This window comes from Benincasa hispida, chromosome 1 (assembly GCF_027475165.1).
Source record: "Benincasa hispida cultivar pf3 chromosome 1, pf3_genome.v1.1, whole genome shotgun sequence".
In the NCBI taxonomy this organism is placed as follows: domain Eukaryota; kingdom Viridiplantae; phylum Streptophyta; class Magnoliopsida; order Cucurbitales; family Cucurbitaceae; genus Benincasa; species Benincasa hispida.
Window position 1 is genome coordinate 73,907,368 of NC_143478.1, and position 23,667 is coordinate 73,931,034.

At 37.2% G+C, this 23,667-nt stretch overlaps 1 protein-coding gene across 3 annotated transcripts; it reads right to left on the reverse strand.

Annotated features, from left to right (window-relative positions):
- Positions 1-1,569: 1,569 nt before the first annotated feature.
- Positions 1,570-16,477, reverse strand: LOC120085760 (Nucleic acid-binding proteins superfamily). 3 transcript variants are annotated; one of them, XM_039041943.2, is made up of 10 exons: positions 16,041-16,477; positions 14,833-14,992; positions 14,497-14,558; positions 3,717-3,876; positions 3,517-3,637; positions 2,884-2,965; positions 2,689-2,792; positions 2,032-2,110; positions 1,897-1,947; positions 1,570-1,818 (listed from the first exon to the last, which is right to left on the reverse strand). In XM_039041943.2, exons 1-10 carry the CDS (start codon positions 16,269-16,271, stop codon positions 1,735-1,737), a joined length of 1,134 nt encoding a protein of 377 aa, XP_038897871.2. In that variant the 5' UTR covers positions 16,272-16,477; the 3' UTR covers positions 1,570-1,734. The 3 variants fall into 3 exon arrangements, with proteins under 3 accessions (XP_038897871.2, XP_090173664.1, XP_090173674.1); XM_090317538.1 differs by having other exon boundaries at positions 14,833-14,995; positions 16,041-16,181; XM_090317548.1 differs by having other exon boundaries at positions 14,833-14,998; positions 16,041-16,179.
- Between the last annotated feature and the right edge of the window lie 7,190 nt (positions 16,478-23,667).

Sequence of the window (23,667 nt, forward strand, 5' to 3'; positions counted from 1 at the left end):
CAATTAAACACCTTTTTTTTTTAATTCAATAAATATGAGAGTAGAAATTCAAAATTTTGATCTCAAACGTATCAATTGGTGCATTATTAATGGATAAACAACTTGTATTGATGATTAAAAATAATAGAGTTAAAAACAAAATAAACATAATAGCATAGGAAAGAATTTGGATACATCATCAATCCAACCATGGTGTCCAACTACAAATTGTCAGATGAAAATTTTTGTCTTCTTTTCCTGATTTTTTTTCCGGCTATTATGACTAGAGTGAAGTACATAAAATGGGTGTTATTGTCCAACCTATTAAAAGGACCTATTATTAGAAAAAAAAAAATGAACCTTAAATTTTCAATTTCTGCTAAAATAAATACATCATTTTTTTTTTAAAAAAAAAAAAGTCCAATAGTACCTAATAGACACGATTAAATTTAGAGAAATTTTCACCGATAGGAAAAATGTCAAACTATTTACAAAAATAGAAAAAAAAAAGATAGACACTGATAAATTTCTATCAACCTCTATCGATTATAGACCTAGTTTCTATGACTAATAATATCAACGATAGACTTCTATAAGTTTCTATTACTGATAGACACTGATTTCTATCAACTCTATCAATGATAGACTTGTATCAATTTCTATCATTGATAGTATCAATAATAGACTTCTAACAATTTCTATTACTGACAAACACTGATAAATTTTTATCTATCTCTATCAATAATAAACTTCTATCTATCACTGATAGATACTAATAGATTTCTATCAACGTCTATCAATGATAGACTTGTATAAATTGATAGACACTTATAGACTGTGATAAACATTGAATGTCTATCACAACTATAATTAAATTTTGTTATTTGTATAAATATTTTTCTTTATTTTTCTATTTTTAAAAATCACTATATTTCCTTATTTTTCTATTTTTAAAAATCTCCCATTAAAATGCTTAATATAACATAAATTTTTAACTTTTCTGAATATGCACTGAACCTATAAAATACAAAATTATAACTTTAAAAATATATTAAACGACAGAAATTGAGGATTCAAATGCTTATTAGACATCAATTTGTATATAGACACAAATCTAGAAGTCATGGGTACAATCATTCATAACCCATATTTAAAGGGAGAAAATTGACCAAATATGGTCCTATTGGCAATGGCAAGAAGAATAAGAGATAGAAAGTAAAGAATATAACAAGGAAACAAAAAAAAAAATAGCAATAATTGGCTTTTTTCTTTATTGCTATTATTTTTGTACTTAATATATTTTTAAACTTTACTTTCTATCTCTTATATTCGATTTATTTATTCCATGGGTCAAGTTAGACTAGCCTTTATTTCTTACTAGAGAGATAATGAATTTTTTGAAATAGGAATGAAACTAATGTTAATTGAAAGTTACTTATGTTTGAATTCGATAAAACAAAGACTATATACATACATATATATATATATATATACATACATATATATATATATATATATATATATATATATATAATATTGGTTATGAAAAGCAAAGACAACAAATCTTCCAAGCAGAAGGCTATAAAAATATAAGACAATGATCGAGCATTCTTGCTCACAACACCTTTTACTTTTACCATTATAATAGATGTAAAGACCAGAAATATACAACTTACTGGAAACAATTGAATTGACATCATCTTCTTTATAGGCAGCTTCATACAAAATCGAACAAAATGAACTATGTTTTCGAAATCATGGGACACGTTCCAACACTCGCTGCAGTGCCCTTTTTATACCTTCCTGATCGAGTGATGTTGTCAGCTGTATTTCTTGAACCTAAATCCACATATAGTTGATGGATCAGTATCTGTGTACGTGTTTGTGTGTGTTTTGTGTGTGAGGAGAGACAACTACCTGCCTCCCGGCACGAGCAAGGAGAGTGAACTTCTTTTCAACAGGAGGTGCCTACAGTAACAATGAGATAAGAGAGACGAGAAATTGAAGCCATGACTAAACCTCACATCATATTATAGGAACAAACCAACTTACATTTGATAGCCAAAGCTGTAGGTCTTGCGAAACCACCCGTTTCTCAAATCCTTGCCGGTTGACACGAATATCTACTATACTGATGTTCAAACTATCCAAATTAAGATCATACTACTAACTCAAGGTCAAGATAGCTTGAGAAGTCACATACTCCTAATATGATCCCATCAATGACTAAAAGCCCAACAAAGGATATCAATGGCATGAAAGGGAGAAAGTTCCAGATACGCTCTCTTAAGTTTGTTCAGTGTAAGCCAATTCATCTCAATATTGAACCCTAAACATATGTGTATTTATATATACAACTATTAGTATGTCCACCACATTGCCTGTCTACTTATTTTCTAGAAATATCGTATCTCCTTGTTGTATGCGTAGAATTACTCTATCCATGCTTTTTAAGGATATTTAGTATGACCATAAAATTGCACGTGTCCTAGTATTACTTGAAGCTAGCTTTTGAGTTAGAAACAAGAAGGAACATAGAAGTTAAGACTCAAGAATTCAGGACAAGCCAAAGCATATTTATGATTACTGTTGATGATGATACATTGCTGTTATCATTAATCTTTATAGACAGTCCTCGTGTATTACTTTCATAGCTTTCACATTTTTCAGAAATAACCCTCAACATGCAAGCTAAAAATAATAACATACCCATCTTCCTGCAGTAGCTCTTCAATTATTGTTTCAAGTCCAGGGAGGGGTATAATTTCGCTGTCGCTTTTAGGTCTGAAAGAATCAGGTTCAGCAGAACCATCCTGTAATTATGTTCATATAGCTAAAGTTCACTTAGGAGATGAGAGTTAGTTGAAAAGGTTGACTAAATGCGTACAACAATGTTTCACAAACCTGCGGTATTACTTTGTCCAATGTTTCTAAGAGTGGATCTTCCTCGAGTTGTTTGATCGACAATGTGATCCTGGACTTATCCCTGCATGAACCCGATAAGACAGTTTCAGCATGCCAACGCTGATATGCATTGCAATGGTCATAGACTAAAAGTTTGAGATGATATAAATTAAGCAAGTCTATCACATTTTCCCAGTTTTCCATTTCTTAACCTTGTGCAAAAATTACAAACCAATCGTCTCCTTTGGCTAAATTCAGAAATTGCAATCAGAGTAAAACAGATTGCATTTCATTGAGAAAGAATCAGAAGCAATCTGATTCGTTACATGGGGTGGGCATTATTGGTATAATAATAACAATAATTGTTAAAAAATGGGGCAGGAATTTATGAGAATCTTCAGCTGTCCTTATGACTCCTCTAATTTCCCACTTTCTGCAGTCTCACTTACTTCTTAACTAACTTCCCTATCTAACACAACCAAAACCCTGCCCCTAACAAATTTCATGAGGCCCACGCAAAATAAATAAGAAAGAGATTAATCTACCACATAATAAATGAAAATACTTGAAATAACAGATTTTTCCTAGAAAGTGCAAATTAGTTGGTAACGAAAGGAATCTGAGAACACTTGCCTATCAACATTAATGACTTTCACTGTCACTTCGTCACCCTCACTTAATATGTCTCTTACATCCTGAACTAAGTCCCATGAAACTTCTGATACATGTACTAGCCCAGTAAGATGATAAAGACCTGCAGAATTTTGGAAAATGAATGGCAATTGATTTCTAGATACATCAGTAAACAAGATTAATAGAACACAAAATATTACCATCAGAGAAACGTAGATGTACAAAGGCACCATAATCCTCCACAGATCCAACTCTAGCTTCATAGACATCTCCCACACCAACTTGCTCAGAAAACTTTGACCACGCAGCTTCCTTCTCTGAAAATATCAATTTCTTGTTTCTCTCATCTGCTTGGATTACCTAGAAAATAAGAAATGACAGGGTTTAACGTATCCTCAAATATTTCAAAAGCAAAGATGGTTAAATGTGAATATGAATGATGACAGAACTAGCTCACCCACGTGGAAGAGACACATAACTTTTCCCTCCTTTCCATCATAGACAACTATATTACAACTCTCTCTGTTTCACTTTATGAATAAATGAAATATGGCACAGCTCCCCACACGATCCATGTGTTTTACTTTCTTCATTGACCAACTATGATACTAATAAAATTTATTTTGGGCATAAATTGGATCAGTTGAGTATCAATTCAACAGATTTAGAACCTAAGAAGCAAGGGCAAGTCATCCCATAGTTCAATTTCCAAAGTGCATATTATGCAGAATGGGATATTTTCTCTCGATTACCCTTTTCAATCTTCTCTCTTTTAGTGTGATTGAAGTTTAATCATGGTTACTCCAACGGATTTTAGTATTAATAATGCAGAAAATAAAAGCCTTTAAACTAGTTTCAATGGTAATAATTGTACAGGAGCCAGAGAACTAGTTTCAGGAAAGCATTTGACAGGTACAGAGGAAGCAAAGTGGAGACAGTACGCACTCAAAAGATTTCAACGGGAGGGGAGAGTGATCATTTTCTCAAAGTGTTTACAGGAGCCACAGAAGCATATGTCATAGCTAAAGTGGAAGAACACAGGAAAAAAGAAGATAGAAAGGAAGAAAGATTAAATAGGAGAAAGTATTTGGTGCCCCGCTCCATAACAAGATGAGCATTCTGTTAAGGACAATGGACTTTTCACATATCTTCAAAATGGTATGATATGTTGTTGAGTGCAGGTATAAGTCCTTGTAACCTTGCTTTTAGTTTCACCCAAAAGGCCTTAGACTAGTGGTGTTAATTGTCCTCACTTATCTCTTAACAATGGATAAAGGGAACTTGTTCTTATCATCCCAAGCCAACCACCCAAATAGAGCTCGAGCGCTTACATTGTGGAGTGTTCATGCTGTCAACAACTACCACACCCTTAATGGTTGTGAGACCTTGCTCATGAAGATAGTAGCTTGTGGAGGAGAATTATTCCTACTTTAATTTTTTTTTTGGTATAAGAAAAAAAAAACTTTCATTGAGAAAAAATGAAAGGATACAAGGACAACAAAAACATCCTGCCAACAAAAGCAACCCCCTACATGAAGGGAGTCCAACTTTGCAAAATAACACCTATAAGATAATTACAAAAGGTCTTCGAAACCAAAGCCCACAAAGAAAGATGAAAGCGAATCAAAGACCAAAGCTCACAAGGGTCTTTATCCAATCCCCTAAAAGTCCTACTATTTCCCTCCCCTCACAAAACCCACACTATCGCACACACCCCCGCAAGCCACAAAAAGCGTCTCTTCTCCCCCCTAGGTGGATTGAGGAGGAACTCCTCAATCATATCAATAACTCCCCTCTGACGAGCAAACGAAAAAGCCAAACTCCTGGAAGAGACTCTCCCAAACAGCGTTGGCAAACTCACAACGCCAAAGAATATGATCCAGATCTTCTTCCACCTTCCAACAAAGGATGTAACAAAATGACCCAACGAGCGAGGAGAGCTTCCTGGAGAGACGATCCATCGTGTTCGCACGGCCATGTAACACTTGCCAAGTGAAGAATCTCACTTTCCTCATGTAAAACTTTTAGGTTTGAGAAAGAATCAGAATGCTTTATTCATTCACCAAATATATGAATATATACAAGAGTACAAAGCATAGAAAAGGAAAATATCATAAAATATTTACAAGAATGGAAAACCCTAACTATAGAATTATAACACTCCCCCTCAAGTTGGAGCATATATGTTAATCATGCCCAACTTGTTACATAGATAATCTATACGTCTTCCATCCAATGCTATCGTGAAGATATCTCCTAATTGTTCTTCAGTCTTCACATATCCTGTAGATACCAACCCTTGTTGAATTTTCTCACGTACAAAATGGCAATCAACTTCAATATGTTTAGTCCTTTCATGAAAAACTGGATTAGAAGCAATATGAAGTGCTACTTGATTATCACACCACAACTTTGTCGGTGTAGTGATTTCAAATCCCAACTCAACAAGAAGTTCATATATCCAAATCAATTCACACACAGATTGTGCCATTGCTCTATATTCTGATTCTGCACTTGAACGTGACACCACATTTCGCTTCTTACTCTTCCAAGAAATCAAATTATCACCAACAAAAACACAATACCCTGAGGTTAATCTTCTGTCTTCTTTAGATATGTCCAATTGGCGTCTGAGAAACATTCAATATTAGTATGACCATGATCCTTATATAATAAACCATGCCCGGGAGCAGCCTTCAAATAACAAAGAATCTGTTCCAATGCAGCCCAATGATCAACTGTAGGGCATGACATGTACTGACTCACAATACTTACTGAATAGGCTATGTCGGGTCGAGTCACTGTAAGGTAATTAAGTTTTCCCACTAACCTCCTATATCTTTTAGGATCTTTTAGCAATTCTCCATCTTTTGTGAGCTGTAGGTTGGGCAACATTGGGTTACTACATGGCTTAGCCCCTAGCTTTCCTGTTTCAGTCAACAAGTCAAGTACATATTTTCTCTGTGATAATAGAATTCCTTTCTTGCTTCTTATTACCTCAATTCCTAAGAAGTATTTCAACATACCCAAATCTTTTGTATGGAATTGACTATGAAGAAAGGTCTTTAGAGACTGGATACCTAAAGCATCATCACCAGTAATCACAATATCATCCACATATACAACTAACAAGATGACACCACCCTCAGATCTCTTAAAAAAGACTGAATGATCTGACCTGCTCTTCCGCATTCCAAAGCTTTCAATCACCTGACTAAATTTACCAAACCAAGCTCATGGGCTCTACTTTAATCCATACAAGGATTTACGAAGGCGACATATCGTTCCATTCTCCCCCTGAGCAACAAACCCTGGTGGTTGCTCTATATACACCTCTTCTTGAAGATCATTATGAAGAAATGCATTTTTAATATCAAGCTGATGTAAAGGCCAATGAATGATTAAGCTAATGAAATAAACAACCTCACAGATGCCATTTTTGCTACAGGAGAAAAAGTATCAGCATAGTCAACGCCATAAGTTTGTGCGTAGCCTTTCGTTACAAGGCGCGCTTTTAACCGAGCAACAGAACCATCATGATTGATTTTAACTGCAAACACCCATTTGCAACCGATAACCTTCTTTCCTACAGGGAGAGAAACTAAATCCCAAGTACAATTACCATCTAAGGCAGTCATCTCCTCCACCATTGTGGCACACCAACCAAGATGAGACAAAGCCTCATGAACAGTTTTCGGAATGGATACAGACTCTAAAGATGCAATGAATGAACATGTGGAAGGTAACAAATGGTTATATGAAACAAAAGAGAAAATAGGATGAGCACAAGTACGTTTACCTTTACGAAGAGCAATAGGAAGATCATCACCCGTTTCTGGATCCAATGACAAAGAAGACTCTGGTACAGGGCATGGAACTGGAATAGGTTGTCGTCGAGTATAGACCTTAACGATGGGAGGAAGAAATGAATCAGGAAGAGGATCGGAAGGAGAAATAACTATGTAAACAAGGAAATCATCCTCTAATTCCTTATGCTCCCCCTAACTCTTATTCGAAGAGAAAGACAGTGATGAAAAAAATGGGGTATGTTCAAAAAACATGATATCAGGAGAGACTAAATATTTATTTAGACTAGGACAATAACACAGATATCCCTTTTGGACACGGGAATAACCAAGGAAAATACATTTTAAGGACTTTGGATCCAGCTTGGTATGCTGAGGCCGAACATCCCGAACAAAGCAGGTACAACCAAATATTCTGGGTGGAATGGGAAACAAATGTTGCTTAGGGCATAAAGTATGAAAAGGTATCTCATCCTTAAGAATGGAAGAGGGCATGCGATTTATTAAGAAACAAGTTGTGGAAACAGCATCAGCCCAAAAGGATTTTGGAACATGCATCTGAAACATCAAAGCTCTGGCTGTCTCAAGGAGATGACGATTCTTTCGTTCTGCAACCCCATTTTGAGATGAAGTATCAACACAAGAAGATTGATGAAGAATGCCATGGGGATCTAAATAAGACTTGAGTGTATGAGAGAAATATTCCTTAGCATTATCACTCCGTAGGATTTTAAGAATACCATTAAACTGAGTTTGAATTTCAGCATGGAAGTTACAAAAATGAGAAAGTAACTCAGAACGACTTTTCATTAAATATAACCACGTAACACGAGAGTAGTCATCGACAAATGTAACAAAATACCTAAACCCTCCTTTGGACTCAACAAGACAAGGACCCCAAACATCAGAATGGACTAATTCAAAAGGAGCACTAGCTCGTTTATTGACTCTAGGATACGAACTCAAACGATGAAATTTAGCAAACTTACATGACTCACAATCGAAAGAAGACAAATGTTGAAGTTGTGGACGAAGAATCTTCAACACAGAGATAGACGGATGACCCAAACGACAATGCTCTTCAAAGGGAGACGACACGCTAGAGCATGTGATAGCCGTAGGTGTTTGTGGTTCAAAGATGTAAAGACCTCCAAATTCCCGCCCTTTACCAATAGTCTGTTTCGTCGTAAGATCCTGAAATAAGCAATAACCAGGAAAAAAGGAGACACAACAATGAAGATCACAATTGAGTTTACTGACCGAAATCAAATTAAACGAGAAATTTGGTAAATTTAAAATTGATGACAAAGAAATTGATTCAGTGAGATGGACGGTTCCTGATCCTAAAACAGAAGTGGAGGTTCCATCAGCTATAGTGACATTAGGTGAATAGGTAGATGTACAAAGGGTAGAGAATAAACTGGGGTTACCTGTCATATGGTCTGTAGCGCCAGAGTCAATGACCCATTGTGACGTGGAGGAAAGAAGGCATTTAGAAATGTTACCTGTCTCTGCGATGGTTGTAATGGGAGTAGAAGATGATGCCCTCAATAACTCTTAATACTGTTGAAATTTAGCAAACTCCCCTGCAGAAATCATAATTGACTTGTCAAGATTATCAGGAGTAGAGGTGATATGTGCAGAGGGTGATGGCATCCTCTGACCCTTATTCAGCAATCTTCTACATTCACGTTTTGTATGGCCAGGTTTACGACAATAATAGCAAACAACACCTCCTGGATTTGATCTCCATGAATAGTAGTTGGATCCATTCAACTTGTGTTAAGTTACTTTTGACACCATAAGAACAATCTCAGACATTACTGGTTTCTTATCAACCATTACCTCAAAAAGTAGACCGAACAACAAAGAATCAAACCCTAATTTATCGAAGAGATGTCTATACAAGCAGTGAGTATATCTATATATCCCAAACAAACACACCACCAAGAAGAGCCGACAACACTGAGGAAACCCACTGAAGACGGACGAAAAAACGGCGGCGCACGAGCCTACATGCACCGGCGCGTGGACGGACAGTAAACTGGAAGAATCGGCGCGTGAGCGTCATGAGCTAGTCAGATGGCAACCAAACTTTGGGGTTTTGTAGATCGGTGGCTGGGCTTCTCATTGGAATGGGCGGTGTCGAAAAAACAGCCTTTTTTTTTTCGGCGGCGGAGGCTGATGACTGCTACGACGGCGGTTAACGACGGCGAACGAACCGAAGACGGTGACTGTGAGCAAAAGAGTATACTCACCTCTCCACAAAACCCTAAACGTATCACAAATGGGTTCTAAATTCTCAAACCCTAAGGTTCACAAAAACCCTAAGTTTATTTAGAGAGCTCTGATACCATGTAAAACTCTTAGGTTTGAGAAAGAATCAGAATGCTTTATTCATTCACCAAAGATATGAATATATACAAGAGTACAAAGCATAGAGAAGGAAAATATCACAAAATATTGACAAGAATGGAAAACTCTAACTATAGAATTATAATACCTAGGAACCTTAATCCTCCAAATGACCGAAAAGACCGAAACATCTAAGGGAGAATGGTCCACAAGACTCTGAAAAAAGAACTTACACGAAAACCCCTCCAACGAATTGGGTCTCTAAACCCTCACATCCCTTCTCCCCTGCCTAAAAAAGTGATTCTCAAGCAAAGAAAGAAGAGAAGCAACATCCAACGACTCTCTATCAGACAGATTACGACTAATCCTGAATGGGAAAGAGCACGAATTCCTTGACCACACAAGAAAGTCAGCAACAAAGTGGTTTTTAAGAACCGACAAATGGTAGAGTCTAGGATATAAGGCACAAAGAGGCCTCTCGCTCACCCAATGATCCTCCCATAAATAAGTATCCCTCCCCTCCCCCACCACACACTAAATTAACTCCGCAAAAGGCAGGAGCTCTTTTGAGATGTCCCTCCATAAGTTCCGATGAGAATCTTTAGACCCCTTGGACAACCACTCAAAAGGATGGGACCGTATTTGCTTACAACAATCTAACGCCATAAAGAGTTGGGCTTGGAATAGAAGAGACATAACCATTTAGCTAGTAAGGCCTTATTACGTAACCTAAGATTTCCAATCTCAAGACCTCCTTTTCCAATAGGCTTCTCAATAACCTTCCACCTAATCAAATGCGAGCCCCTCCCCAAAAAAAAATCACGCATTAACTTCTCCAGACTCTTACACCTTACAAGGGGCTCTGAAAAGGGAGAAGAAATAAATAGGAAGGCTAAATAGAACATATCTAATCAAAGTAAGTCTTTCAGCCTTAGAAAAGTACTATTTTTTTTATGTAGCCTAGGAGATAAAAGAAAAGAAATCTCCAATAATAAAATCAAAGTCTTTATTATGAATCAAAAGTTGCCAATACAAGAAGACAATCTCTCTATTTATAGAGAATTGGAAAGCAAACTAATCCTAATCCTAATTAATCAAAGCAACTAATCCTAATCCTAATTAGTCAAGAAACTAATCCTAATCCTAATAAACCAAGGAAACTAATCCTAATTTTAATCAATCATGGAAACTAATCCCAATCCTAATCAATTAAGGATTTGACCATATTACCCTAACTTATCCTAATCCTACTACATCATTTTCCAAAGACACTAATCTCTTCCTAACCTTATCCACTACCGGATCCCAAAGAGCAAACCGCCTTTGAATTACTCCAGAGAGGCAAGCCAAGATAGGATGAAGGAAGCATCCCAACCTCACACCCTACCAACTCCAACCATCTCTTAAGCTTCTCCTCCTTACAGTTGATCCCCATGATGCTACACTTTCCCCTGTTGATTTTCAAACCCGAAATTTCTTCAAAAACAGCTAGAATGTGATTCAAAGTTAAAAACGAGTTCTCATTACCAGAGCAAAAGAAAAGTGTGCCATCTGCAAATTGGAGATGCGAAAGAGTAATTCTTTCCTCCCCCACCTTAAAGGGATGAAAATACTTCCTTCAACACACTTCCTCACCAAACTACTCATCCATCACAAGAAGGAAAAGGAAAGGAGATAAAGGGTCACCTTGCTTAAGGCCTCTCGTGGCCACCACTTTACCTGTAGGATTGTCATTTATAAGAAAGAGAAAGTCACATTTCTCAGATAGCCCCACATCCACATTCCCATCTATAATCGAAGCCCTTCTTTTCCATCACTTTGTCCAGGAAGTCCCAATCCACATGATCATAGGCCTTATCGAAGTCAATCTTAAATAACACTCCCTCTTTCTTCTTTTGCCTATACTCCTTTATAGCTTCGTTAGCCACAAGAGCTTGGCCCAAAATCTATCTCTCAGCTATAAAAACACCTTGCGTTTAAGAGATTGTTGACGGAAGCACCCTTCTCAAGCGATTAGCCAACACTTTTGCAATAATCTTATACACGCTTGTAATTAAGCTGATTGGTCTAAATTCACCCTAGTCACGTTATCCTTTTTAGGAATGAGACAAACGTACGTTTCCATCATCGACCTATCCATAATACCCCTTTCAAAGAATTCCTGAAAGACCTTAAATAGATCCACTTTGACCAGATCCCAATTTTCTTGATAGAAAGCTAAAGAAAATCCATTGGGATCTGGGGACTTAGACCTATCACTTGCAAAAACAACCTGCTTGATTTCTTCCATAGAAGATGGAACTGTCAACCCCTCCCTTTCCCTAGGAGAAATAGGATTCCAGTCAATCCCCTAAATAAACAGTTTAGGAGTAACCTCTGGCCCGTATATACTCGCAAAGAAGGATGTAACCTCCTCCTCGACATCTATGTCCTCCTTAATAGTCTCGCCAAAATCCTTAATCAAGGGGCACCACTAGGTATCTTGTGGAAAAAAGTAGTGCCACAATCACCATCTTTAGCCAAAGCCACTTTCATTTTTTGCCTCCAAGAACAGGACTCCTTTCTTACCACCTCGGCAAATTGACATTTGCAGAACTCCTTGTCCACTTTTAAAGCTTCCTCCAGAGGACCATCCAACTCCAACTCGTCAATATCTCTTATTCTAGCCACCAGTTCACTTTTCTTTGCCTTAATGTCTCCAAACACGTCTCTGTTCCAGGCCTTAAGTTCCCTTTTTAACGCCTTAAACTTACTTCCAAATCTAAACCCTTCCCACTTCCCCCGAATGGGAGAGTTCCACCAGGAGGATATGCGGGCTTTAAAGGACAGATGTTGAAGCCATATATTCTCAAACCAAAAAGGACTAGACCCCCACTTTTGAAAACCCGAGGAAAGAATGATAGATCTAAGGTGACCCTTGGGCCAACCACCTGACGAATCTCCCCAAATAACTCAATCCAATCCGAAGAAAACAAAAACCTATCAATCATACTTCTAGCTCTACTGTTGTCCCACGTAAACCTCCCGTTCAGCGGCAGAGGATCAACCAGCCTGCCTCCCTCAATAAACAGATTAAAATTTCTCACGGACCTATTTTCTCTCCCCACAGGCGCCCTTTCATCATGGGATCAGGTTAAGTTAAAGTCACCAGCAATACATCGGTTCGAATTACAAAGACTAAAGAGATCCCCTAACTCATTTAAGAAAGCCATCCTCCCCCTTGACTTTGAAGAGTCGTACACCCCTTTGTCTTGGGTAGAGAATTAGGGCTGGATTGCCAAACCTTCTAAAGGCTCGGATAGGAGCAGACCGTGGGTGGATGTAGATAAAAACAGAGATGTCTTTGTCAATTCTGTTCAGTTCAGGGTGGCTAACAGGCATCACATATGTTTTTGGGAAGACGTGGGTGGATGTAGATAAAAACAGAGATGTCTTTGTCAATTCTGTTCAGTTCAGGGTGTCTAACAAGCATCACATGTGTTTTTGGGAAGACTCTTGGCATGGGGAAACCTATTTATCCTTAGTTTTTCCTGACTCCTATGGCCTCTGGTCTAAATAGGGGGCTTCTATTGCTAATTGCTGGGTTGCCTCAGAGCAGATGTGGAACTTAGGTATTTGTAGAAAACTGTTTGATAGGGAATTATCGAGATGGGATATGTTCACAGGCTTACTTGAGTTGGTGCAATTTCACAGGGGCTTTGATGGTGTCAGGTGGAAGCTTGACATGTCTAGGACTCTCTGTTAGGTCAGCCTTTATACATCTCACTAAACCAAGGACGATCCTCAAAGTTCAAGAGGTGGACAAAGTTTGCAACTTTGAAGTCCCCAAGAAAGTAAAGGTCTTTACTTGGTCTTTATTGAACAGGAGCCCGAACACCCAAAACAGAGTTCAGAGAAAGTTTCCTCACTGGACTCTTTCTCCTTCCATCTGATGCCTTTGCTTTAGAGACATGGAATCACTGTACCATTTTTCCTCTGCTGCTATTTTGCTTAGAAAGTGTGGAGCTTTATTCTCAATCATTTGAACTTGCTATCTCCCTCCTAGCTTCTGTGGATCTATGGCTATGCCTAATTGAGAGTATTCAATGTCTGAAATTTAAAGGAAAAGCTAGAATCTTATGGAATTCAATTACCTACTCTTTGGTTTATTTGGAAAGAGAAACATTGGAGAATTATTTAAGGAAATCATACCTCGACGGATTCTTTTTGTAGTAGTGTACAACATACAACCTCTTGGTGATGTGAGAACCACAAAATCTTCTTTTGTGACTCCAGCCACTTCACAGTAATTAGTGACAGTGAAGTGGGCGCTGCACTTTTGTAATTTGTTGGTCAGAGGTTTCCTCTTCCCCCAACCCCTAAGTTGTCTTGCTTTTGGTTCAATACAATGATCGTTTCTTTTAAATAAATAAACAGAAAAAGAAATAAAAAATAATAAATATAGCAAGCCTCAAAGCTAATTCATGGTTGCAGAGTACTTTACTTCCTCCAAGACAAAAGTTGGTGTTTGGCATGCAATTGGGCGCGTACATTATCCAAACCATCTATAATATGACTCCCTCTTTTGGATGTAACCTAAAAACTGAAAAAATCGAAGAAACAAATATAAAAAGTAAAGTTTTATTTTGGTGTGTTGGACATCTGTTTGACACGTGACCTAGTGTGTTCATGTTGGACTCTAAGTCTGCTAATTTCTCTCAGCAGTAAAACCTAGGGAGTGATGAAGTATGTAGAGGTATACCAGTCTTCAGCTAGTTAGAAGAGACGCTTTCGGAGCCATAAATGATAAAAATTATGGACAACCATAGAAGCTAACTACCTTCACTGATATAAGCGAACCAATTAAGCTTTTTGCAATATCTTGAATACTCTTGTATGGTTCTGCAAGAAATTCAGAAGGGAAGGGGAGGGAGGAAGCATGTTAAAAGTTTGAAACACATCTACCTCAAGCAATTTAAGTCATTATTAGGTAAGCTGCTGACTTCGTCTCCATAGAATTTATCCCAAGGAACGACCAAGTAAAAAGGGAAGCATAATATTTCCGAATAATCTTACTTCAGAACCTACTATGAATAAAAGTAATATAGGACTTGTTATCAAGGCATCTTTATGAAAAAATTAAAAATATAGCACAGAGGATTAAGAAAACTTGTACCTTTACAAGAATGGGACGGGCTCAATTGAGGGAATGGAAGAAACCCCATAAGAGAATAAAATCGGACAAGTAAACCTCCAGCATTTGAACCTTCAATCCTACCCTCGTAGATAAATCCACTATCAAGGTATTCCCTCGCTGCCTTCCAATCAGCAGATCTCTACTTCTTTGCAGAAACCAAGTATTAGATTATGAGAGTTAAACGATGGTCATACTAGAAACTCAGGCTAAGTATAGACTTTTCATGGGAAATGTTAAATTAGTTCTAGCAAGTGCCTAATTAATCATGGCCAATATCATTATAAATGTTATTAAATATTAACGAAATGCATTTACGAACACTGCTGGATCTTGGCAACTCAATCTACAAAGAATAAACTTCGACGTTTTATGGAATGCAACACTTCTCTTCTCCTACTACAATTCCTTTAATATTTCCTTGCGTTTGTAATCACAAAGTTAGTATTAGTAATTTTTTTCACCTACTATCTCGTTACACATGTTAGGTTTGTTATATTATTTACCATAAAATGAATTGCATCACTCGAAACTCTTATGTAGAGCTATACTCCTCAGCTGGCGTGCATCATATTGGGATAAAAAGTCAACTTTTTCTTTTGGAAATTACAGTGGGTAGCAATTTAAGAATAGGATATTTAAAGTGTGTCACACATTTTTCTCATTTTGCAGATATGATACTTTTTAGTGTGTGAAGTGTATCAAATGTATCGAGCATATCATAAGTATCAAGTGTATATCAGTAGTATATCAAGTGTATCCGTACTTTCTTGACATTTCATAGATTGAACTTGTGATTTGCCAATTTTGCAAAAGTAATAAATTTGGATTATGGGCCTAATTTTTAGAAATTATTTTGTCAAAATCTGCGAGAAGCTTTGGCTGATGAGCTTCTAGCTGGCCTTTCATCAAAACACAGCATGATGGTGCTTTATAATTTCTTCTAAAATCTTTGTGCTAGATCTCACTTAGTTGTAACTGCAACTAAGATAAGCCAATTCCTCCCCGCTCCCACCACCATATACTTAGCAAGCAGCAAACGTTCACTGCCATTTCTCTCTAAATCCACTCAATCTTTCAGTTTTCGACAACAGGAAGTTCAAATTCAGAAAACTTACTACTTCAAATTGTAAACAGCAAAGTAAGCTTCACAACATACATAAAAGAGAAAGGATGAAGAATGTACTCACCCGAGCACGTCGAAGTGATTCCGGGGAGGAAGGGGAAGTGTCCAGAACTCCGGCAATAGGGTCGGGTTTCCCGGAGAGGGAAACTCTGGCGGGGAAGTTGGAAGTGCGTTTAGAGGGGGATTTTTGGGGTAAAATGAAGGAGGTTGAAGAAGCCCCATCAGTAGTGGAGGCGAGGAGTGAGAGAAAGGAATGAGCAGAGACAGATCCGAGTGTTGCAGCAAAGATTGGCATGTTCAGAGAGAGTTGAGGAGGAGAAGGAAATGGCGGGGAGGAGTGTAGTGGGAAAACATTCGGATTGGGGTCCAAATGGAAAGCCACCAACTGTTGCAATTCCGATAGGAACCCATCGGTTATTTACGTGACGCAAAAACATACACGTCTCACATTTCCTTTCTTTCCTATAGAAAGCTGGATTCAAACCTCTTGTTTCTTTTTTTTTTGTTTCCTTGTTCCTTTTATCGAGTATACATATCTCAATCAACCAAGTCATATTTAGAATAATTTATCGTTTTTGTAATATGTAATTTTAGTCCTAAAGAAGATATAATATACCAACTCGATGTTTGACCCATCAACACTAAATGTTGGTGGAGTTGAGTTGATATATTTTATCAACTCACCCTAATTCACCTAACTCTCCGTTCTTCCAATATTCTCAATGGCTCCACCCATCGACCACTGTCAGCGACTATCGTTATCACATCTCGAGAACTATCTCTAGACTCATATAACCACCTCTAATGACAACTCTGACGAACAACTCTGGACTTCGACAACCACCTCTGATGAAAACTCCAACAAACAACTTTACGCTTTGACATCCACTTCCGATGAAAACTCCGACAACCAACTTCAGGCTCCGACAACCACCTTCAATGACAACTTCGATGACCAACTCTGGTCTCCGCACAACCTTTGCGCGACCAACTCCGGCAACCACCTCCGATGAAAGCTCCGGTGACCCAACTCCAACGACCACTTTTGCACAACCAACTGCGACGACTAATTTCAAGCTCGACAATCACCTTCGACTATAAACTTCGACGAAAATCACCTTCAATGAACAACTTCGACGACCAACTCTTCGATAACCACATCCGACGACAAACTCACTCAACCAAAGGCTTCAACAATCACCTCCAACTACAAACTCCGGTGAAAATCATCTTCGGTGATCAACTTCAACGACCACCTTCGTGCGACCAACTCCAGGCTCCGAAAACCACCTCCGACGACAAACTTCGACGATCAACTCCAATACTACATTCATGCGACCAATTTCAAGCTCTGACAACCACCTACAACTACAAACTCCAATGAAAATCATCTTCAACAATCAACTTTGACTACCACTTCCAATTATTATAAGACTAATGACTGTTAAAGTATGTTGTAGGGTCGTTAATTATATAAATAATAGTATTTTGTCTACATTAAGTGCAATATTTATATATAAAAAATTATAAAATATATTTTTATTTAATTGAATTCACATATCAAAAGAGTATTAAGAATATTTAGACGAAAAGTATGTATGTAGTTGAAAATTATGTAACATATAACAAAAAAAACCATAAAATGAAGATTTTTTTTCTTGGAACATTTTCTAGCAAGAATTAGTGAAAAATGGAGATTTATTCTCTAATGATCCTCCAAATTTGGAGGAATTGAAAGTGAAATTATTGAAACATGTGGTGATATTCCATTGACTGTTAAGATGATGGGGGAGATCCAATTAAAAATTGATGACAGAGTAAAAATAGAGTAACGATAGGAAAAAAAAAAAAGAAGAAGAATATGATAGAAATTCATAGAGAAAAATTAGGAATAAAAAATTTTGATTTCTCTGTGGTTTTTTATTTTATTTAACCATATTTCTTCCAGAAATGTAATGGGTTAATTATTGTTCATTACCTAAAAAAGAAAGAAAGAAAGAAAGAAAAGCTTTAAAAATTAAAAGAAAAAATTGCAATTCATATTTTATTCAAAAAAAATTGGTAGAATTATTGAATAAAAAATTTTCAAAACAAAATAGTAATTATAAAAGCAAATTATTTAAAGTTAAAAAAATGCACTAGATACCCCAGATTTATGAACTCAACTATGTATCCCAAACACAGATAAAGAACTCCACATACATATGAGCTCCAGACATTCTATCTCAGCTCAGTGTCCTAAACAGCTCCTTAAGATTAGAAAAATCATAGGCCCTTCTATTAGAACAAATGAAATCGATTTCAAATTACTGAAGGAAATCAGATGTGAGGATTTCCATGAGCAGCGGAATGATCGTTCCAAATTCCATTTGTATTTGAACATACACAATTACAATCAACAAATGGAAACATACAGGCTATGCACAAAACGAAATTACAACATGCTTTACAATAAGATCAAGGGAAATATTATCATACCTTTGAAGACTCATCTTCAAACACCCTCGATCACGAACGCTCGAACAATCTCCAAGACTACAACATATGAATGCTCGTACACAACGACCACAACACAGCACGATCATAACGAGCACCACAACAACACCGCAAACACAACGAACGGCCTCCAAAAACCTCGACTCAGTCAAATTGAGTACGACACCACCACAAGGGCTACCTTGGTATTCTCGGTGTAAGAATTCAGAAGTGTGGGCTCTGTGTGGACTTGATTAGAGGAAGAGACCGGAGGAAGAACAATCGTTTAAACGATTGAGCAAGTACGAGATGACAAAGGTCTATCGTATAGATGATGCCCAATCGTTTAACAAATGCTCCACGATCATTTAGCTAATGGCTAACTGAGTGAACTATCATGTAATGTCACTCCACGATCGTTTAGTCTCTCTCCAGCTATCGTTTAGTGAATCTAATCCACTTGACTGTTTGGATTGGTGTCCTAATTCTCCCGGAGTCTCGTTGTTTGTAATTATACACATTGTTTTATGAATAAAACAACTGTTATTTCATTCTGGCTTTACTCATATCTAATAAACAAAGCTCCATGGTTATCTTATGTAAACTTAAGCATGTATATGTGATATACAAGTGGATCATGCCTTAGGTGATAACCTAAATTGATCTGTAGTATAAGGATTAAGGTGGGATACCTGATCCTGGTGACACTACATATACGACCCACTTTGTAGAGGTTTGCAAGTGTTGTAAACTACTACAGATGGTAGATCCTGACCATTCATGTGGAGACATGCGAGCAGGGGTGTCCTATACAAAGATTTTGTATAAGACCGGACCACAAGATGACTAGACTCTGTATATAACGTCGTTGGTACTAGAGACTTACATCTCACCTAAACGACCATAGATAACACGACCTCAATCCTGAGTGTTTTGGAAACTCCTACCTTTGAGGGCGGTCCTTTGATTAGTATGGGTGAGAGTGGCCAGATTGCCAACTCAACACCTTTTTGGGAACTTGTCTGATCTGGGAGCTAGGAACTCACTTACACAAGATAGAATTTACTCCTTCCCCGAAGTAGGGGTAAGTAGAGAGATTGCTCCCTTAAGGGCTGATTTTGGGGCTTGAACATAATGGCCACAACTTCTCTTTAGAAGAGAGAACTCAGTCATAGTAGGACTATGACTTATGTTCATTAGAGAATTCAGTAGTACTTAAGGAGTTAGATGTAACTACAGAGGCATAATGGTTATTGGCCAAGCTGTACTTATGAGCGATTTGTGAAGGGTTGTCACACTGCTGATTGGTTAAGATGGACACATAATATATCTGTGGTAAGAAGAGTTCAACTGTCGATCTTTAGTGGGGTGTCTAGTAGTTAACGGATGGTAGATCTTGTGACTAAAGAGTTTAGTCAGCTATTCACGTACCGTTGGAGCTTCAAGCTATAGGTTTATAAGGTCCCCTTGGTAGCTTCAATGGATTCAAGTTGAGGATCAGTTCTTGGTATTGATTTGAAATATTCAAATTGACAAGAGGTAATTCGATTATATATGATATGATCGATGTGGTGTATGAGATATATCTAATGGAGGATTAATGTAAATGAGATTTACATTAAGTGTCATGGAATTGAAAAAGAGCTATGATTTATATGTTTCATGAGATAAAATATTAAAACTATAGGTTATAAATATATTATGATAAGTTAGTTATCATTTATATTTATAATAATATTAATTATTGGATAATTATCTCTTTTTCTCTAATAACCAATTGAGTGGGAGGTTATTGGTAGTTTCATGATAAATGTGAGATAAAAGAAATTTTTTTTTCCTAATTTTAGTAAGAAAAAAAATATTGTTTTGAGTTTTCCAATCTCGGAAAATACTCACGGTGAGTTGTCAAGTAAATTAGATTTACTAAGCGATAGCTTGGAGTTAGCTAAACGATCGTGGAGTGTTAGTACACGATAGACACTCAGCTAAGCGATGAGCTAAACGATTGGACATCGACCTATACGATAGGTTGTTCCATCTCCCACTTGCTCAATCATTTACACGATTGTGATTTCTCCGGTTTTCTGCCTCAAACCAAGTCCGCACAGAGTCGAGTTGTTCGTGATGAAGTTTCGAAGCATGAAGATGCAGTTCTTAACGAGGAAGAAGACCAAGAGTTGGTCGTATCATGTAGCCTAAGGTAAACGATCGTTGGGATTTATCTAAGCGATCGTGTAGTATTTACTAAACGACCATTTAGCTAATGCTAAACGATGGGGTAAATCGTTTACTCTATCGCGTAGTATTGGTTGCCCGATCGCGTAAACACTGAAGGTAGACGATCGTAGTGGGAGTATTTGATGCTCATCATTTAGTAAAAGGTGCACGCTAGACGATTGTGTAGTTAGCTTGCTTCATCTTTTAGTTATTACTTACACGATCATGCGATATACAATTTGAAGGCGCTTGCTAAGCGATCGTTTATGTGATGGTGTTTTGCCGCATCGTAGTCGTTTAGACGATCATGTAAGGCTAACGTTGTGCGGAGCGTGCTAGACGATCACATACCTTCATCGCTTAGTAAAAGGTACACAATCGTTGCTAAACGATCATTTAGCTTTAGGAGCGTTGGTAAACAATAGAGCAAATTGTTTGTTCTTTCGTGTAGACGATCGTAAGAAGTTCAGTACACAATGGTTGGAGATGCGTTGCTTCGCCCCGACGGTTCAAGACTCGGTTTGCTTGTTTGAACCGGTGACTCCTTGTTTTTGTAATAGTTAGTTTTTTTTTTTTTTTTTTTTTTTTTTTTTTTTTTTTTTTTTTTTGTAGATTTGAGCTATTCTACCCAGTTCATCAACATTTGTTTATTATACATGTGATGTATGGTGAGTATATGGCCAAGTGTTTGACATATAGTTTAAAAACCCACCTTAGGTTGTGTAATTATTCATGCATCATATATTATAAATGTTATAATAAAAGAAATTATGTGAAAGCATATGCATGCATCATGAAATATAAGAGTTATATTTTGCATGCAGTGAGCATATTCATGCATCATTCTTTTATTGTAAGTGTTATAGTCTAAGGGTGAATGGAAGCATGTTATGCTTGTTTCATTACTGTTTTGTATAAGCGTTATATAAAAGAAGTAGCAATGAATGAATAATGCATTGAGCATGATACTTAGGTTGTTTATAATCGTTATGAATGCCTTGTATGTCTTAGCTTTGCATTGTGGTTTTGGTTGTTTTCGTTTATCAGTGTTATAAAGGAAATTAGAACTAAAATCAATAAGAAAGAGTTACATGTGAACTTAGGGTGAACTCAAGTTTTTTAAAAGGGTTTTAAAATTGGATTGAGATAAACCTAAGTTCAAATGGTTCAAAGAGTTTAGTAACCTAGATTAATCTTTTAAAATCGGTTTAATAGGATTAAATTGATTGGAATAAAAGATTATTTTTTTTAATCTATCTATAAGGGACCTTTTGTCTAAGGCGGGTTCTGTCTAGGCTGGGGTTCTTAAGCTAACGGAAACGAAACACTCCTACCTAGAAAACCAACTTGGAAAGGTGAATTAGATAGATTTTCTACAAGCATACGACAATTGATCAAATACTCCGTTAAAGAGTTTAATGGATGATGATCAAAAGTTGTTTAACTATCCAAGGTAGAAGTTACTCCTGGGCAAACCTAAAAGTCACTTAGTTAAAATCCTTAGCCATGTTTTTTCTAAGTAAACTAAACACTAGGTTATAAAACACTTAGTGTGAGGAAGAGATGTATCCGATATGTCTATGATTCCACTCATGTTTCTCCCAGAATGTTCACACCATGAGATTCATGCTTGGCCTAGTGGTTCCCTGGGAGATCACACTTACGGGAGATTGTTAATTAAGTTAATGATATCTTGGCCAAATCAATGATGGCTAGTCATTATAGGAGCAAGAGTTGTTTTGGTATTAAATACTGGTTGAGAACTTCTCAATTCAGAGGAAGGATAATTGACCTCCCTTCGGTGGTTTATGTCATAAACCTTTGAAGCGTCATTGCGAAACTAGATGTCACACGGGGTTCATATTAGTTTTGCTAAAACCTTATTAGATGTTGTTTGTTTTACAATGGGTATTAGTGTAAAACCTAACGTAGGTCAATGTATTTTTCTTTTCAGCAACTCGTTAGTGTTTCCGTTTAGTGCTTTTAATATGACTGATTACATACAGTGGAAAGAATCGTGTGAAACATATTTCGTGGCAAACGACCTTGAATTTGTCATGATTGATGAGTGTCCTCAAGTCTTGACCCTTGATGCACCACGAAGTGTTCCAATGCATATGAGGTGTGGATGAAAGCTAATTCATTGGTCCGACTTCACATTTTGGCTAACAGACCTGATGTTTTGGCCAAAAGGGTTGAGAACATGGTCATTGCACGCGTGATCATGGACTCGTTGCAAGATTTGTTTGAATGTCAGTTCTTACTTGTCGAGCACAAAGGAATAGATGATGAATCCACCGACACTGATCCTACTACTCTTCAAAAGAGGAAGAAAGACAGTAAATCTGATTTATTGGTCTTGGAGACGTCTTTGGTAGAGAATGATGATTCTGCCTGGATCCTTGATTTAGGTGCTACCAATCATGTCAGTTCCTCTTACCGAGGATTCAATTTCCAGCAAATGTTGCCACAGGGAGAGATGACTTTACAAGTCGATACTGGTGAGGTTGTTTCAACTGTTACTGTAGGCAGGCTGAAGTTATTTGTTAACAAGAAACGTTATTTGTTACTGGATAATGTTTTTGTAGTTTTTCATATTAAGAGGAACTTAATCTCGGTTTCTTGTCTCATTGAACAAGGGTATACAATCTTCTTTTCTGAGAATAAAGTGTTTATTTTCAAGAATGGAATGGAGATTGGTTATGGTTCAATTTAAATTAACTTATATGTACTGAGGCCATTAGTCATAAAAGCCTTGTTTAACACTGAAATGCTCAGTACAACAACAACAACTAAAAGACCAAAGGTTTCTCCTAAGGAAAACGCCCATCTTTGGCATCTAAGGTTAGGTCACATCAACCTCAATAGGATTGAGAAGTTGGTAAAAAGTGGACTTCTAAAGAGTTTACAAGAAAACTCCTTGTCGGTGTGTGAATCATGCCTCGAAGGCAAGATGACCAAACGACCTTTTACTAGAAAAGGTTACAGAGCCAAGGAAG